Genomic DNA, 17,444 nt, shown 5'->3' with positions numbered 1-17,444 from the left:
TTTTAGGAAAATATTTACAGAACTGCTGGGAGTTTAATATTGGATCTCCATGCATATAGAAGCACCTTCTTTCTTTATTAGATCACTAATAATAATGGCCTTAAAATATTCTCAGACATTTCTCTGTGAGGCCAACAGAGCAAGCCTGACATTTCCAAAGCTAAAGCCATTTCAGAGAAATGACAAATTAAATAAAATGAAGTTTGAAACGTTTCCTAAAGCTGTAGTCAGGTAATGTGACAGGCCAGGCACAATACTGTGCTTCAATTTACTTGACTGCAGAAACACAGAATAGCTGTATGTGCGTTTGTTTTTTTTTTACTTTTGCCACACTTGCCATGAAAACTTCTTATTTGTGATGAGATGTAGTTTTCCAAAGTTCAGAACTTTTATCTTTTAGAAACTAGGAGGAAGATTTGAGCCCTGGCTTGCGGCTTCACAATGGATGTGCCCTAACCTACTTACTCTGCTGGGTAATTAAAAACAGGGTAATCCGAACTGGTGACCAAAGTATCTCCAGACTTACCACACCATTTCACTTTCCAGTTGCGATTAGCATCAACACCATGACACCGAAACCTTGCGTTCTTTGATCTTGTTTTTCTCCAAAATCGATCCTAACATAAATTATAAAATAGTTAAATAGCAGTATTACTATATTTTGGAAAAATTCTATTTGGACACATAATAATCCACCATGATAAACATATTTTAACTGGAATAATTTACTTCCATTTTGCAAGCCACAAAGTGATAGACCAGATTATACAGAAAGTCATCTCTGAATGATGTAACAACCATTCGCTCTTTCCTGTCTGAACAATTTTTTGAGTAATACTACTGATACTACTTACATTTGTCCAGCTAAAATGATATCCATCCACGTTAAATACAGGCATGACATAGAAATACAGCTGAGTTAGCATCTTCCTCATGGCAGGATCAATCTGGTACATTTGAAGAGCCTAAAACAGAAAAGCCAAAGAAAGTAGTTTCCATAATAAAAATAATTTCCCGATTAAGTATTGTGACAGGGTGACAGCTACATGCCCTTTAGCAGCACAGAGACCTGATCTCACAGAACCACTGACATCCTTAGAGCTGTACTTGAAAGGCTGACATCTTCCTGCAGATGTGATTAAAGGCAGCACGTGAACACGTGAAAAAGGTGTTCAAAAGACCCTATTCTCTTGCTTCTCAGTTACTTTCAATAGCCAAGAAAATACAACTCATATTACAGAGAAGCAAATGCATACAAAATGTTTATTGACATAGGAACTGAAAGTCAGTAGAATAGAGTCTTAGTTTAGGAAGTAAGTTTAGCTCCTGCAAGACAGTGGAGTGCTGTTGTTTCCACCAGGTAATGATTTGGTCAGAGCATGTCTTAAAACATTTAAGGTTCACATTACACAAGCTTTTGCTGTATTCAAAGTAATTTACTATGTGCACAATCATCAATATATGCAGCTTATTCCTTTATAATTTAGAAAACCTTCTACTTGAGAACCTCAAGTATAAAGGTTAATAGAGGAAGTCTAGGTAGGGAAAGTATTTTTTTCCATTCTAAGTTTTAGGAAAATGCAGCAAACCAGAGGCTCCTCAGCAGTTCTGTTTGCTAGTACCAGAAATGCTCCTTTCCTAGTTTCAGGAAGCTTGGACTCCACATGCTGTAGCAAAAACTTTCCCTTGTCATAGCTGGGAATCAAATTTGCATCCTTCAAAGTTTACGTCTCGATTCTGTAAGGTGAGGAATCAAGTGCTTCACCTGGCAGGCGGACAGCACATCACAGTGATGCTGGGTTCGAGGGATGCCTGAGGCTGACTCCTCTCCTCCTGGTGCTGTGATTACAGCCTTCTGCTCTGCAGTTATTTCTGGCCCTTCAGATCCAAGAAGTAACATGTGTTTGGGGGCACAAAGGGAAATGTTTGCTGTAAGCTAAAAGCTTTTTGAATGACAAATGCCAGGCAACAGTGTAAAGTATGGGAATTTGATACTTCTGGGCTCCTAATCATGTAGCTCTTCAAAGCATTGAAGCTGCCATGGGAGCTGACAGACATTTTTTTGGAGTATCTCTATGAAATACCCATCCAATTGGACATGTATTGTCTGAAATTTACTCATGGAGGAGTCTGAACATCTTTTTGTTTACTGAGGACCTACACTTTTTCTGAGCTGTTCATTAACTATCTTTCTGTCATGCACTGCTTTCCTCTCACCCAGCCTTAATTTCCCTCCCAGCAGTGCTCTGCACATGCAGGTCCTTCAGCCTCACTTACAGATCCAAAGCAGCGCATGATCCCCCTGCAAAGCCACTGAGACACCCAGTGCGTGAAAAAGGTGTTCAAAAGACCCTATTCTCTTGCTTCTCAGTTACTTTCAATAGCCAAGAAAATACAACTCGTATTACAATTACACTGAGGTCCTCTTCTGTTTCAGCCAGGCAAGAGGGGAAGCTCAGCAATAGAGGGCAAAGAGGGCACGGCACAGAATGAAATCAGATTTTGGCAGCAGCTGGGACAGCATACAGCATGGCGTGGAGCACTGCAGGGTGGGATGAGATGCTGAAAGAGGGCAGGGTTATCACAGGAGAGAAGAGGACGACAGTGGGCTTTTGAAGGGAAGCTTGGTGGATGTACAGGCTGCCTGGGAGAAAGTCCTCGGCCAGTGCAGGCGTCACAGGTCCCCTGGCCCACATGCCAGAAATTCTTCAAAAATCCTTAGCTGGAATGGTACTGTATTTACGTTCAATTTACTTGTATTACGAAGCCACATAAAGGTTACAAATACATTTGGGTAAAATACTGGTATTCAGGGGATTCTAGCTATAGTAAAAAGTAATTTTGTCAAAACGGAAAGCAATGGTTACTCAAAAATAATGACCATGAAAACAAGGGCTCTGTTTCACTGGTGTTCCACATGCAGAAAACACATACTGAAGTAACTAGGGCTACTCAGTGCATTAAACTAGCCCTGCACCAAATCTTCACAGGATTAAGAGCCTATACAGTAAGTATGGATGTTAAATCTGTAACACTTTTCAAAGAGTGGAAACAGAACTGAAGTGTGCTCCAAAACTTGAGTCAAGGAAAATGAACCTTTCTATCGTGCTTATTTCAGGGAGAAGTAATTTGGCTGGGGAGGAAATAAGGTACCACACACCACTTACCTGACTTTTTGATGCTTTTCTGGTTTTAGGCAGTATTAACAAATTAAGCTCAGGTTGTGTCTCCATGTTGGGTATTTACATATCGGTGATAATGAGATCGGCATATTTGCTTGTATCTGTATTTATGTTAGCCATTCTTTTGCTGGCAGTTACATGTGTAATGTAACATGCATTCTGTTACACTGCAGTGTTATATACTGTATTATAAACTGCAGTGCTGTAAGATCAAACTCCTTAAAACACTTTTAAAATCATCTTCTTAAAATAACTACAGATAACTCATTTAAGGTAATACACTCCTTAAAAATTGCAAGAATGAGTTCTGAAAATTTTTCAGAACCTTTCTACATTTTCAAAAAGTGACACAATGAAAACATTTGAATTAAGACTTTTTAATGTTCGATATTTTTTAAACCCTGTGAAGAATATACTTTTCTTGTGAGGTAAAAGCACCACCATTTAAAAACCAAACCAAAACACAGACTGCAAAATGCAAAGCACCCTTTCATTTTTGATACTCTTTCATTTTTCATACTCTGTGTTATTTTAATGCCTGCTGTCATTGACAAAGTACTAGGACAGACTTCAGAAAGCATTATAGTCTCCAGTAATACTCTTAAAAATTTTTAGTCTTGAAGTTGGTTTAGAGCCAAATATATCAATCATTCAATTCTGTTCTTTAAAGCATATATGGCTTTTCTTAATAATTTGGTTACCGGTTTAGAGTAGCATTTCATTAAAAATGTGAAGGATGTGGTATGGCTTCTTCATAGAAAGCAAGAGTGTAGATGGTGTAACCTGGAGTGCGATCACATTTACTCTTTCTTGCTGAAAAGATTTTGTTCTTCATACTGTTTTTATCTGGTGATTTTCTTTGATATATGTCATCAGGCAACACAGACTGTATAATCTTACCTCCCTTAACTGGGAGGTCTTTGGCAATGTGCCCTGAAGTTACTAAGGTGTGTCCTTGCTGGAGTGAAGCCCACAACTTGTCTTTTGTGACATGACTCTCAAATCCTCCAAACAACTATCACGCGAACCATCCCCCCTGGCAGTGTTGAAAAATTTTCTCTTCACTACAACACAAGCAAGAGAAATATAAACCATTAGTGAATTAACTGCATTCTAGTCTGCCCAGAGCTCCCAGAATACAAAGTAACATGACTTTATACGGCTTGCTTCTGCTTCCCCATCATGCAATCAATAGCAGCTTTGCTGCTGAATGTGCAGAGCGCCAGACTGGCCCAATAAATGCTGAATAGTGTTATTAGTGAATGAACAGATGATACAGGAACCCTGCCAACACCATGCAAGCAATCTGCCCAGGGGACGGGGGAAAGGACCAATGATTAATAGGAGGGGGCTTGATCATCTGGATCAGTAGAGTGATGGCTGTTGATAAAGCTACACCAGCTTTGGCTGCCTGAGGATCTGGTCCACAGGAAATTTAATTTGAGGGATGAAGTGAACAAAAGAGCTATATTGTAAACTGCCAAGGCAATAAAAAGCAAGACTTTAAAATGGATTTAGGATGCAGTTGGGCTTTTTATAAAATAAGGGGATTGACTGAGAAGGACAAAGCAAGGAGACAGGGTTGAGAGAAACTCTGAAATTGCAGTGGAGCTTAATAATGATTTGCTGTCCCACAATTAATTGTTATTAAATGGAGGGTAACAATCAGCTTTTGCTGTTTCTGGTTTTGAATTAAACAATCACACTGAATTAAACAGTTACTGTTTTAGCACAGGGATTGACTCTGTTGCTGTTCTACCAGAAATCACATAAAATTGCCTCCAACAAAACTGCATGCCATTATTAAGATACCAGTGAAAACATCCCTTCTGCTGGTAACATACAATGTTTTACTATTGTCTGTACATCTTATACTTTAGCAGGGTGACACCATGATTTGCCATTCATGCCTTCATTGCCACTTACCAGTTTGGCAAATTAGTAGTTAGCTCTGTCTTTGTACTTGGAAGCAGTGTATCTTTTTTTATGTCCATTTCCCCTTTTACTGCTAGTGTCCTGTTTTGGCACTCAAATCACAAGCAGAGTGGTAAAGCCTGTTATTGAGACTAAGATACAGCTGAGTATCTAAAAACAAATGGCTTAAAACAAAGGGTCACATTTTCAAGGCTGAAGCTTGAATTGTGTGTGATTTATTAACACACATGTTTTAACACAGATGTTTTTTTAATATCTAGCAAAATCTTCCTCCCTCTTTGGGAGCATTTCCTACAGGAGGAGCCCAGAAACAACACCTGAGAAAGATGAGTGTGCTGCAACTGCTCTGCAACACTGAGAAGAAAGCCCACAAAAAATCTTACAGGAAGGACCTGCAGGATCCCAAAGGCTTGCTTATGCTGCTACTTAAGGATGCAAAAGGAGAAGATGCTGAAGCAGAGAAGAGGCAGAGAGATGATGGCATAGTTGATGTGTTAGCGAAGCAAACAGCAGTTCCAGGAAGCTTGCGCAAGGCTGGGACCGCCCAAGCAAGTGCAGGATCTTGTGGGGAAGAAGCTGTATAGTTAAGACAGATCGTAGTGGAAATAGGAGACGCAACGTTTTGGTTCCATTCTGAAAGGTAGTACATAAAAAAACACTTGTAGGTCCCAAATAACTCAAGGACAGCCCAGCAGGGAAGGGAAAGGCCTGAGTGATTCTGAAGCACTGTGAATGCTCTGAAAGGGGTTACACAAACTTCTCTGCTAGTATCGGTATGAAACTAATGCCCACCAACTTAGTGGAGACCCACAGAGATGTATACCTCTAAAAAGTTTAATTATTGAATTTTACATCCTAGTTATGTTGGTCCAGGGTAGTACATATTGAAGGCAACCCACCAGAACTCACTTGAATACATTGTTTAATTAAATTGTTGAGATACAGTCAGATAATTAAGATGCAAATTATTGCTTGTAATTCCATTTCTGGAACACCTAAATTGTCCAACACAGAGAATTTTCTTCCACAGTTCTTTCTCATATTCAGTAATGTTTCTTCATATCATTAGTTTTACTGAGGCCCTAATTACTCAGCATCATTATACAGGAGTGGACTGCTAAAATATAAAGCAGAATTTCTTCCCTAGGACAAGTAATATGTTGGAACAACAATGTGAATTCTCTTCATGCCTTGAGGAAGAACGTACTCAACAGCTTAAAAGCCTTCACAGGGTAGAATTTGAATGTCCTAGTCTTACAACTAGGAGTTTGCACTGGCAAGTGTCATTGAAGAATTCCTACTACAGGCACAACACAGCTGCAGGGTTACCTTTATTTTATCAAGATGTATCCACATTGTGAAAAATTAATAGCTGCAAGCAAAACGAAAGCAATTTTTGCCGTCTTAAGATCATGGGGAGGCAGGAGGATGCAGCTGAGTTGCTGTTGGTACTGCACAAGAGAATAATGCAGTACTTATTTCCTTTAGGAAAAGGAAAACTTCAAACCATTTTAACTGGTTTTTTTTTGCCATTGTGAAGATGCCAAAGGAAAGGAAAACACCTTCTCTAAATTGCCTTACTGTTCAGTAGAACCTGGGAAAATCCACCATGGACCAAAAGAGAAAGAAATACTGCACAGCATGAAAACGGTTTGCATCAGCAGCTTTTAAAACAATGCATCACATGCCTCGGTGTGGTGATACCACGGTACTGCACTCCATCTTTTCGGCACTGGGTTAGATTTTTCCATTAAAAAAAAAACGGCATCACAACCGAGGGCCCTGTCCAGGAAACTCCTGTTCGTAGTGTTCACTGCTGCTTTATCTTCCTTCCCCTCAGAAGCGGTGCACATTAGTAACCTCTGTTTTCAGTAGCAAGGATGCGCTGGAGAGATGCAGATACTCGAGTGAAGTGGGATAGAAGATGGCTGCCAAAATAACTGAACTACATCAGAACTGAACCAGCTGAGGAGCGGAGTGGGGGATGTTGAGCAGAAACAGAAACTACATGCACATAGGTGTGATTGCCACACAGAAATGTCAAATATCAGGAACAGCATTTGGAGGGTGAAAAAAAAATATCACGAGGATAAAAGAGATTCTGCATTTGTACCAGCACCTCTTGCTCTTGAAAGGCTGATGAATGAAGTACTGAGTGAAGAGGCTGGAAGAGGTGATCTCTCTTGTGGAGAAAAAACAAATAGTGTTTGAGGCAGAAGCTCCTGACAGAAAAGAATGAGGTAGCTAAAGATAAGTAAGGCTGAGTGTTTCAAATATAGATGCTGCAGGATGAAACAGATGGACTTTTCCTCCGGATAATGAATATATAGGGAGCACTCAGAGAAGTAAATTTTTTCTGAGGTGAGGCAGCTAAAAAGACAACTGGGGAGATTAGAGTCTGGCAAAAAATAAGAATTAATCTTCAGTGATTGTATTGCATTTACTGAAAGAGCTGCAGAGTGTTCCTGTAGAGATGTGTCACCAGGTGACTGGTCCTTCAGGGTGAAAAAAGCCCAGTCTTCACTGTGCCTTCATCACTGGCAGCTGTGAAGGAGGCTGCAGGGGGCCAAGATACATCCCTTAGACGCTTCTGGCCTTCCTAAAACAAGAAGGCTCTAAAAATTGATGAACAGGAGGAAAACCCAGATAGGAAGATTACATACAGCAGAATGATGTGATGGTTTAAAAAGCAACAAAAAAATTCAAGTCAAACCAACATTAGAGCTTTAGTTAAAGGGAACAGACCTTGGAAAAAAAGAATGTATCCAGCAACAGGGTGAAAGGAAAAAGCTACAAGTACAGTGTTTGTTTTGGCCTTGCATGCCTCTGAATCACTTTGGAATATTTCAAATTATTTCAAAAGCTCTTCAGGTTTCTGAGAGCCAGCCCTCAAAGATACGTTAAGAGCAGTGCTGTATCTGTCCCCAGGAGCAGCAGTGTATGTATGCCTTACAGGGAGAGGCACTCAGGTCCGTCCTTTCCTCCGCGGTTCAAAACTTCTGCTTGGAGAACTCTAAAAAATGGACATGGAAAGCCTATCATGGGGGGCAAAGTAACTACATTGTCTCAAAGAATAACTAAATACAGGTACAATGAGCAGCCTTTAATCTAATTTTAGTCAGAGATCCTGGATTGTGGGAATGTGGCATTTCAGCTATACCTGTTCAAAAGACTTAAGCCTGTGGACAACTGATAGGTCAAGCATATGATCTTTAAGAAACATTTGTGTGTTGCTTCACATAACTATCTTACAGCCCCCAAGATCTGAAGTGGGTGAAAAACTGGTACCTGATTTCATAATCAGACAGCATTTTGAGGCTCTGGTAGTTATGGATAGCAAGGGGAAATAAATTTTCTGACTCCTAAAGGATTACCATTTTTGATGAAGCTCAGCAAGACCCAGAAATGATCCAAAATGTGAAGCTGGTTTCCTGACAGTGTCTGTCGGCTTCAGCACTGGAATGAATGACTGAGTGCTGCTCCGACTGTTGATGCAGCATATTGCAGATGTTTTGTCCATCAGGACATGTACTAAGGAATTTTGCAGAATTAGTGCTACACTGACTTTCAGCAGATCTTAAAGTCAGAATATTTACAGTTTTATGGCCTTCTGACCATATGGCATGCACAACGCAGGAGAAGAGCCAACCCTTTTTAACACTGACGCTGTCTGGGTCTGCTGCTTGGCCCTGTGTCTGATCGCACTGTTGTCCTTATTCAGTTTTGTGTATGTGCTGTTATTTCAGGTATCCTGTCATTACAGTCAAGCACTTCATAAACATTCCTGTGGAAGAATCTGAGGTCTTGAACCCTGCAAAATTCCTGGTAAAGACTGGTCTCTGGGGCCTGGTCCACAAGCCTAATGGCTGGCTAATTGGCAGTATGCATCCCACAAGATGACTCATAAATCAGACTCAAGCTCAGAATACCAGGGGCAGGTGTTGACATTTTGTATCTTGGACAGTCTGTGTGTCTCTCTTAGCTCATTATTATGGAGTGAAAAGATGGGATTCAGGCGTGGTTTTGGCAGCAATCAATACCAATGTCAGCATTAAAAAAATAAAAAATAAAATTAAAAATATATAATCTGCCCTCAATCTTTAACTTCTTTGTCTGGGGCTACCTGTCTGCTCCCTGGGTGCACCATAAAACACAAACACATCACCTTGAATTATTTGGGAACTCATATAATTGGGATCATAGAACACCCACATTTCAGAATTTGGACTTCCAGCCATGCATCTCACAAATGAAAGTATACAGAGCATACTGATACTCTTTTCAGATTTGGGATTCTTCTGAGATGAGACAGCTATTATGGACCATCTTTAAGGGATGATACAGTGCTGTAGGATGAGCAGGGCTTCAGAGGTATGGATTTGGATTCCTCTACTATACAGCTCCTTTCTAGTTGGCCTGTGGATAGGGGTGAGGGAACATTCATGGGTAGTCTCGCAAAGTCAGTGCCTGAACCAAACTTATCAAGTCACCTTAATCAAATCCAGAAAGTATGGAAGTAGTTCTGAACACTTTTTTCAGCAAAGACCTTAGACACTGGCTAGGTTCTGCCGCAGAAGAAGCAGACAGTAGCACTGATCACCCTGGAAAAAATCCCACAACAGTCACACACTAAAGAAAAGTGGCTATGTGCAACGCAATGTAAGATGACCCACATTCAGAGAACAGCAATATTATTTTGAGGAAAGTCCTCAAGATGTAAACTTCTGAAAAATGTAAGAGCCTAGGGAGTCTGTGGAAGAGCATGCCAAAGTTCACATTTGAGATGCAGATATACTGTATCTGGTCAACATATGTCAGTTTTCTTTTCTTCCTAAAAAGGCCCACTTTTGAGGATGGGAGAAGGTGATGGTGGAAATTACTGCATTTCCAAAGTGTGAGGCTATTGCACCTTCATTTGAGGCCCTGATAAGGCCACTGCCTTAGAGGGATGCACTTGATCTTAATGGACATTTCCCTTACAGTTGCCAGTGGATTCTTAGAACATTTTGCCTGGAAGTACAACCAGTGCTTGCTTCTTGAAGGTTTTTGATTAAATCTGTTGAATTTTCTAATCTTGAAATACAAATCCCTGCATCAGAAACAAAGAATAGTGCACCTTAAACACATCTCTTATATGTTGTTTTCTGAAAATGATGTTGTTTTCTGAAAATGTTGTATGAATGAACGTTGGATGAAGGTCATACATCATTGACATGGATCAAATGGCAGCATTTATTAGAGGGAAAAAGTCAAACCAGATGTAATGGGAATCCTCATCTGCTTCCACTAAAACTGAAACAGGATCTAGTTTTGATGTTAATTTGAATAGCAGCCTATGAACCATATTTCAGATTTTTAAAATAATGCTAAAAACCTAAATTTGAGGTCTGGATAATTAGATATCTGAATTCTGCTTCTCCTCCCACAACTGCACACCCAATGAAGAGCAGTTAAATATTCTTAATTTACACATATACATATATAATTGTACTTTTGAAAAAGTCTATAGGTTTTGCTTCTTTGTTTCTATGAGGACTATTTAGTTTTGGATAAATAATTTTTATGTCTGATAAATTTTGTGTCTAAGCTCTACTGCTTTTTACAAAGTAATAACGCATAATAGATTCCCGCTCTTTCCAGTTTGTAATATTTACTAACACATTTTAATGTATGATTAGATTCCGTGTAGTCTTTTAAAAAATCTAAGCTAACAAAGCTTTTTTATTTCGGCCCCCCCCCTCCCCCCCCCCCCCCCCAATATTTCATTGTGGATGGATTATATTAGATTCATTTATCTTTGCAGGTTGCCTTCAAAGTAGGCCACATGTAATCAGTTCCGTTTCCTTTTAGTTTCTATTGCTTCCCTACTCCACCATTGGTCTCAATATTTCCAGTCAGGGCCTTTTTTCCACCCCTTTCCAGCAGAGTAAGGCTTGAAGTTTGGTGGAACTCCATTGTAACTTAACTGGCATTCTACTACAATATAGACACAGACATTTCTCTGTGGCTTGTTAGCTGGTATCTAAAGCTCCAAACCTGTGTGTGCAGGGCATCCACTTTACTGACATGAAATTCAGTGACCATGAGGTAGGGTTTGTCAGTATTGTTAACCCTGGTAAAACATCTGATAATCTTAAGCTGAGAGACTAGAAGCATTCAGGGATGCCTTCTGCAGAAACAAACTGTGACTCTGTTATTAACACCTAGACCTGTGGAATAGAGAGTCAAGGCTAGAACTCATGCTGGAGTAGATTGTAATAAAAAAACCAAACAAAAAAATCAGACTCCCAAACCAAACAATAGCCTTCACTCTCCTTTTGTTTGTTTCAAAATGCAAGCATGCTGGTTTTGCACTTTCAACTATATTATCACATAATGCAAACCCCTTTCCTGTGCATTCTCTTTCTCTTTTTAATCTTTAACTTCTATTTTTACACCTTTCTCCCTTTTTTTCTAGTTCATCTGTTCTTTTCTGCTAACTATTGTACTTGCCTGAACACAGAACAAGCCTGTGTGGCAGGCAGCCTCTTGCCTTCACATACACTAGCCTCACATCCTCATTTCCCAAGTCTGATCTGCCTTAGTGTGCTCTGCATTTCTAGACAGATGGGAGCTGTGTCCTGCTGAGCTGAACAACTCCAGATGCTCTGTAGAAAGCGGGGTGTCACTGCCCACACCTTGACAAACCACACTAGCAGCCAGATGCTCAGTGGCACCTCCACCCTACGGGAGATGGTGTCTCCCATTGCTTGCAGCAAATTCACTGGCACGCAGAAGCTGATGCTTCCAGAGGTGCAAGCAAGGTGCTGAGAGCTCCCAAGCTGGATGGGAATTATCTGGTCAAGTTTGCAGCACCCAGTCTTGAGCTTGAACAGTAAGTGACATTCATACACTGAGGTTGTTTTCTAAGCTAAATCACTTGAAAAGCCTAGTTGTACACAGGAGTATGGCTACTTCAATAAAACAAGTGACACAGACCACAGGATGAAGTGGAAGCTCAGTAAAGTATTTCAGGCTGCCTGCCCAGTAAAGGGATGCACGTATGCTGTTGCTGCTAGAAAAGAAGCTAACATCACATAAATCCAACATTTCCTTTTGCTTGCCTTAAATCAATGGGCTTGTGGTGCTATTTCTTAGAGACAACAAACATGCCAGGAAAAATCTGTTTCCAAGCTGACTGCCCTTTTTCAGAACTGCCCATAAGCACCAGGGAGGATGGAAAGTGGGCTGCTGGGCTGCAGAGGTGCTCAAGGGAGAATTTTACCAGCAAAAGAGAATTGCAGAGTTTGAAGCACAGAGAGAGAGTTTTCCCAGAGTTCTTACTAAAAATGTCTAATTAATTTAATGCAAAAGGCAATATCCTAAACCAAACAATCTAATCATCTTGTCTCTCTTCCTCTCCCAGTCATTCTTAATGTAATGACGGAAACTGTGAGCATAATGTGTTCTTATCCTGATGATTTTTGCTTTAATGCTGGATTGAAATATTGCTCTCAGGAAAGAGGAAAATATATGTAATTTGTGAACAAAGGCAGTGCAGAACTGAGATGGGCACACAAAGGTGGTACATTCCTGTAGTCTCCAGGAAATCTGCAGAAACTTTCTTTAATCTAGGAAAATGCTTTAACATAGCACCACAGTCTTACTAGCAAGCTGCTCTCTGAGGACCTCAAATAACAACCAGAAGGGTTTTATATACACATACACAGCCTGTATTCTGCTGTAAACTCTACAGAGAAACCTTGTGATTTTTACCTTGCTGCCTCATTGTAGTGCTTTATGGGGAAAACCTTGGTAAGGAAGATGTACTTGAGCAATACGCTTTCCCACCACTGCCCATCTGTCTCAAGCATCTTCCTGCAGCCTGTTCTCCTGGGTAGGAAACCTGCTCAGAAATAGCTGCAAAGTCTTTTTTTTACACTGACACAAGTCCTAATAAGAGGACACACCATCATTGCGCACTGAAATTTGGAGATTGGTTCTTGGGTCTGGTTTAGCCTATGCAAGCATTAGCAGCCATGCTGACAGGCTCACCCAAACTGTAGCGGCCTCATTATTTCTGTACTTGCCCTATATGCTGCTGTGACTTGCGAGGGAAGGCCATACATGGTTACATGATCATCTAAGCTAATGCATTATGGTGGTGATGCAGAAGTTTACTCTGTATGAAGTGACTTACAGGGCCAGGATCTTTCTTCTGAGTGGAGAGATCCCAGAAAATCAAAGGCAGATCTTTTAAATCAGAGGAGGTACTAATACATTGTAGAATTCTACAGTGATGGGGTGGAAGAAAAATGAGAAAATTGTGTTTACAGGAAGAACCTTGCAAAAAAAATAATTGTATCCCTTATTTCGTACAAAAAATGGTATGCAAAATACCCAGAGCACACTGTTGCATTTTTTGAAGCCTTCTTTGACTTCCGTAAATTGCATTGCAAGTTAGTCTCCACTGTGGAGCTAATATCCCATCTTGAACAAAAGTTTGTTGGCTATGGGGAAATGTCAAAATCCTGCAAACATATCGTGCATCTGAAATGAATCCCAAATTAGAAGAAATTAAGTGCTGATATTAAAAAATAATAATGTCATGGACAAGTGGAAAGCAAAATTCCATTGCCATTTGATTTCACCGATCACTTGAAAAATGGCAAATGGATGGGTAAGAAGGCTAAACCTTGGACATCAAAGATAAAGTGAGCATAAATCCAGTAAGTTAGGATCAAAGAAGCATTGAAGGAACCACTAGATATTTGGAGAATATGAAACCCATCATTTTGGGTGAAATCTGTCTATGAAGAAGATGAGCCAGCAGATCAATACCTGGCTCCAAACCTCATGTCACCAGCAGAATTTTGGGGTTTTTGATCATGGGTCAGTTTATACGACAGTAAGCCTGCTGGTGACAGACGGGATACACCTGTCTTAAAGGGGGGAAAGGGTCTTTGCACGGGATTCAGCAGGGCTTACTGAAAGCTTTAAACTAGGTTTGAAGGGGGAAAGGGATAAACCCAGGCTCACTAGAGGTAAGCCCCAGGTGCAGCACACCAATGTTTGAGGGACAGTGTGCTAGCTAGGTCCTTTGGTCTGTAGTCTCAGTGGAGGTAGGGGATGGAGATCCATGCACCAGCAAAGATGCAAGGGGTTACTTATGTGTTAGAAACCATGGAAGTGCCTGAGAATAGTCACGTAGGAATTAGGGTTTTACCCCTCAAAAAGGTGGCAGGATCAATAGCCCAGCTGAAGTGCATCTACACCAATGCACACAGCATGGGCAACAAACAGGAGGAGCTGGAAACCACTGTGCAGCAGGAAAACCATGACACAGTTGCCAGCATGGACCTTTTCCAACCTAAAGAATTCTATGATTTTAGCTTCCTGTTCCTATAGAATTACAGAAAAGATAAATGTCTTTCTTAATCTAAGTCCTTAAAGCAAAGATATTGCTGAACTGATCTGAAACAGTACACACTGGCAATGATTTACCTGGACCATTACCAGAATTACAGTCTTCACATTTTTAGGTCTTGGAATAAAATCCTGCTTCATATGTCTGCCAATATGTGCCTGGCATCTTTTTGTCCTGTGCCTAGCTGTGTCTGACTGTCACTATCAGCTTCGTTTGTCAAGCACTTAAGTGTTTTACAAATAATTTAAAAAAAGCAGTACAATAGCTAGTTGTTTTTCTTATTAGTAATAAGTTAGATTGGCTATAGCAAAATCACAATGTGTATTGAACTGAAGGAACTGCATGACTATTTCATTAAACACTTACTTCTTTCACGAACCACTGGCAAAAGGCAGGGCCAATCCATTCTCTTGCATGAATCCCACAGTCCATCCAGACAGCTTTCTTGTAGGGCCGTGATCTTTTACCTAACTTGAAGTGTGAATAGTCATAGAAATATCAATGGATCTCATGACAGTAGTGAAACACAATAATGAGAAAATAACAGAATATTAGAAACACTAAACTGTTTTGAATTTCCTTGTATAAAGGCACACAAATTTATTGTTTTCAAAGGTATGGCCAAGGTAAAGGTATGCAGGTATGCCAAGATAAAGAAGCTGATCTACAGAAAATCTCTCTTTTATGAAGAATGATATCCTCAAATATCACATACAGCAGGGTGAGGAAAAACAATGCTATAGGAATAGCCTGATGCAGAATCTAATTTTCTGAACTCTGCAACAGCAGAGTAAAGAAAGTACATTGAAAGCAACATTTCTTTTGTGTCTTGCTGACACCTTCTAACTTGTGGTCCTAATAATCTGAGTTGAGAACACACAGCCTTGAAATTTTACTTAGTAGCTGAGGAGGAAGAGTATCTGGCAGATGCTGAGAAGGGCTCCGGAGACCTCTAGGGTCCCTCTCCAGCATAACTGCTTTCCAAGTTGTCTATAAACACAAAACTTCCCAATTCCTTTAAATCCAAATCCTGCTAATTGAACTTGTCCTGTTATCTCCTTCCATGCATATCCAATACAAGTAAATAGGATTTGGGTTTTAGTTTTTCAGCTTTTGGGCTTTTTTTTTGTTTAATAAAGATAACATTCAGAGATACTTGTGTCTTAGCAACTCATCCTTAGGAAACACTGTTAACCTGCATCTCTAGCATACATGCTATAACATAAGCAACAAAGTCTGTCCCTGATTCCAGATTTTAGTCTTATTGACGACTACCTAATCTTTACCTTGAGAACCAACAGTGGTCTCCCTTCATAGGATTTTCCAACAGAGAACATGTGAACAAGATCTGAATGAGTTTTATTCAGATGATACATCCAACCCTGGATCTGCAAATACAGAAATAAAATCCTTGCTTCAATCTTTGCATTTCATGGGAAGCAACCGTAACACATTTATTAATCTCAGCTCCCAGTCCTTTGTATATTTCCTGTAGTTTTTGTCTTTTTTTGTTGTTTTGTTTGTTTGTTTTTGTTTTCACACTTGAACTACCATTGGGACCTCATAACCCTATTTCCAGAGGCTGGATGCAGCCTTCAGTCACATGGGATTTTTTTCCCATTTTATTGTTGGATATTACCAGAATGCATTAGCTGTCCATCGAAAATCTGGGGATGGGGCTAATCTGTCATTCCCACTAAGTATTAATGGAATGAACAAAGAAGGTCACTGAGTCTTCTAGGGGTCTTGAGTCACTGCCAGGTCACAGGATGGTGAACAGCTTGACATGCCCACAATATTTGTTTCACAGGCACCAGATCTCACTAAGGTGCCGCACTCTCCATGCTCAGCCTAGTGACTTTGTTCTGCTGCAGACTGAAACTGTGTATGTGAGCATACTGAAATTGGCAGAAATTATTTACCCGGATTTCATCCAGGATAGTATCCCTTGTATATGAATTTGTATCTAAGTGTTTTTAAATCTTTGGGCGTCTTGTGCAAATACTTAAGCATTTGCTCATATTGCTTACTTAAACGACTTGGTGAGACTAATCACTCATTGAATCTCTTATTCCACCAGAGTAGAAGACCTACGTCAAGAAGAAAACTCAGAAGCTGTCGAAGATAGTTACATGTAAAGACAAGCCTTAAATATAAATATTAAAATAATATGTGTTTTTAAGAATGTGAATATTTTTGAGAAAGAAACATTTATAACACTTCTGAAGATGAATAGCTAACCATAACTTGTAGTGAGAGTGAAATCTTAGCCTTATTAGAAACAACAGTGTGGTGGATATGAGGAACAATATGACTTTTCACATACTTCTTCCAGGGAGTGATACACTTCATAGTTATACTCAGAGAGGGACCTTCGATTCCTGTATGTCCTAGATCCAGTTTGGTTTTCTATTGCTTTCTGTAGGTCTGATATGAGAATCCTAGGCAAGAAAAGATAGTGGTATTACTGAAAAACTAGTAGAACACACAGGCTAAAGCAGAACAACCATAATTAGAAGAAATATAGCAGGAGTTAAACCATCCTGACATTACTTCATCTGTTATATTTTGACAATAGAGTGCTTCAGGCTTATTTGAATATATGCTGCTAAATAAATATTCCAGCTGCTTTGAAATGTATCAGTGCCTGCAAAAACCACAATGAGCTTCTTAAGTAAATAAAAGAGAATGATGTAAATAATGTAGCCAATGTGAAGAAACCACTGTAATTTGTTTATGGAGCAGCATTTGCTGCCTTCTTTTATAATTCAGTTATACTATGTGCTGATGGATCTTCAAAAATTGATTTCAAAACCATTCAAAAAATCTTTTTAGGCTTAGAAAAATATGCACATACTTTCTCTCGGGAGTTATTTTACTGACATGGAACATCACATATACCTACAAGTTGTAGAGGGAAA

At 39.8% G+C, this 17,444-nt stretch overlaps 1 protein-coding gene across 1 annotated transcript in view; it reads right to left on the bottom strand.

The window, feature by feature from the left end:
• CPA6 (carboxypeptidase A6) overlaps positions 1-17,444 on the bottom strand; it is an 84,841-nt gene that overhangs the window by 12,241 nt on the left and 55,156 nt on the right. Inside the window, exons 4-8 of the mRNA XM_037381724.1 lie at positions 16,850-16,964; positions 15,810-15,911; positions 14,890-14,994; positions 855-965; positions 527-617 (exon numbers count right to left, since the gene is read on the bottom strand). Of these exons, the coding sequence (XP_037237621.1) occupies positions 527-617; positions 855-965; positions 14,890-14,994; positions 15,810-15,911; positions 16,850-16,964 (524 nt within the window). The remainder of the gene's footprint in view (positions 1-526; positions 618-854; positions 966-14,889; positions 14,995-15,809; positions 15,912-16,849; positions 16,965-17,444) is intronic.

Source organism: Falco rusticolus, chromosome 3, assembly GCF_015220075.1.
Source record: "Falco rusticolus isolate bFalRus1 chromosome 3, bFalRus1.pri, whole genome shotgun sequence".
Classification (NCBI taxonomy): Eukaryota; Metazoa; Chordata; class Aves; order Falconiformes; family Falconidae; genus Falco; species Falco rusticolus.
The sequence above is the reverse complement of the archived record's forward strand: the minus strand, read 5'-3'. Positions and strand labels throughout refer to the sequence as shown.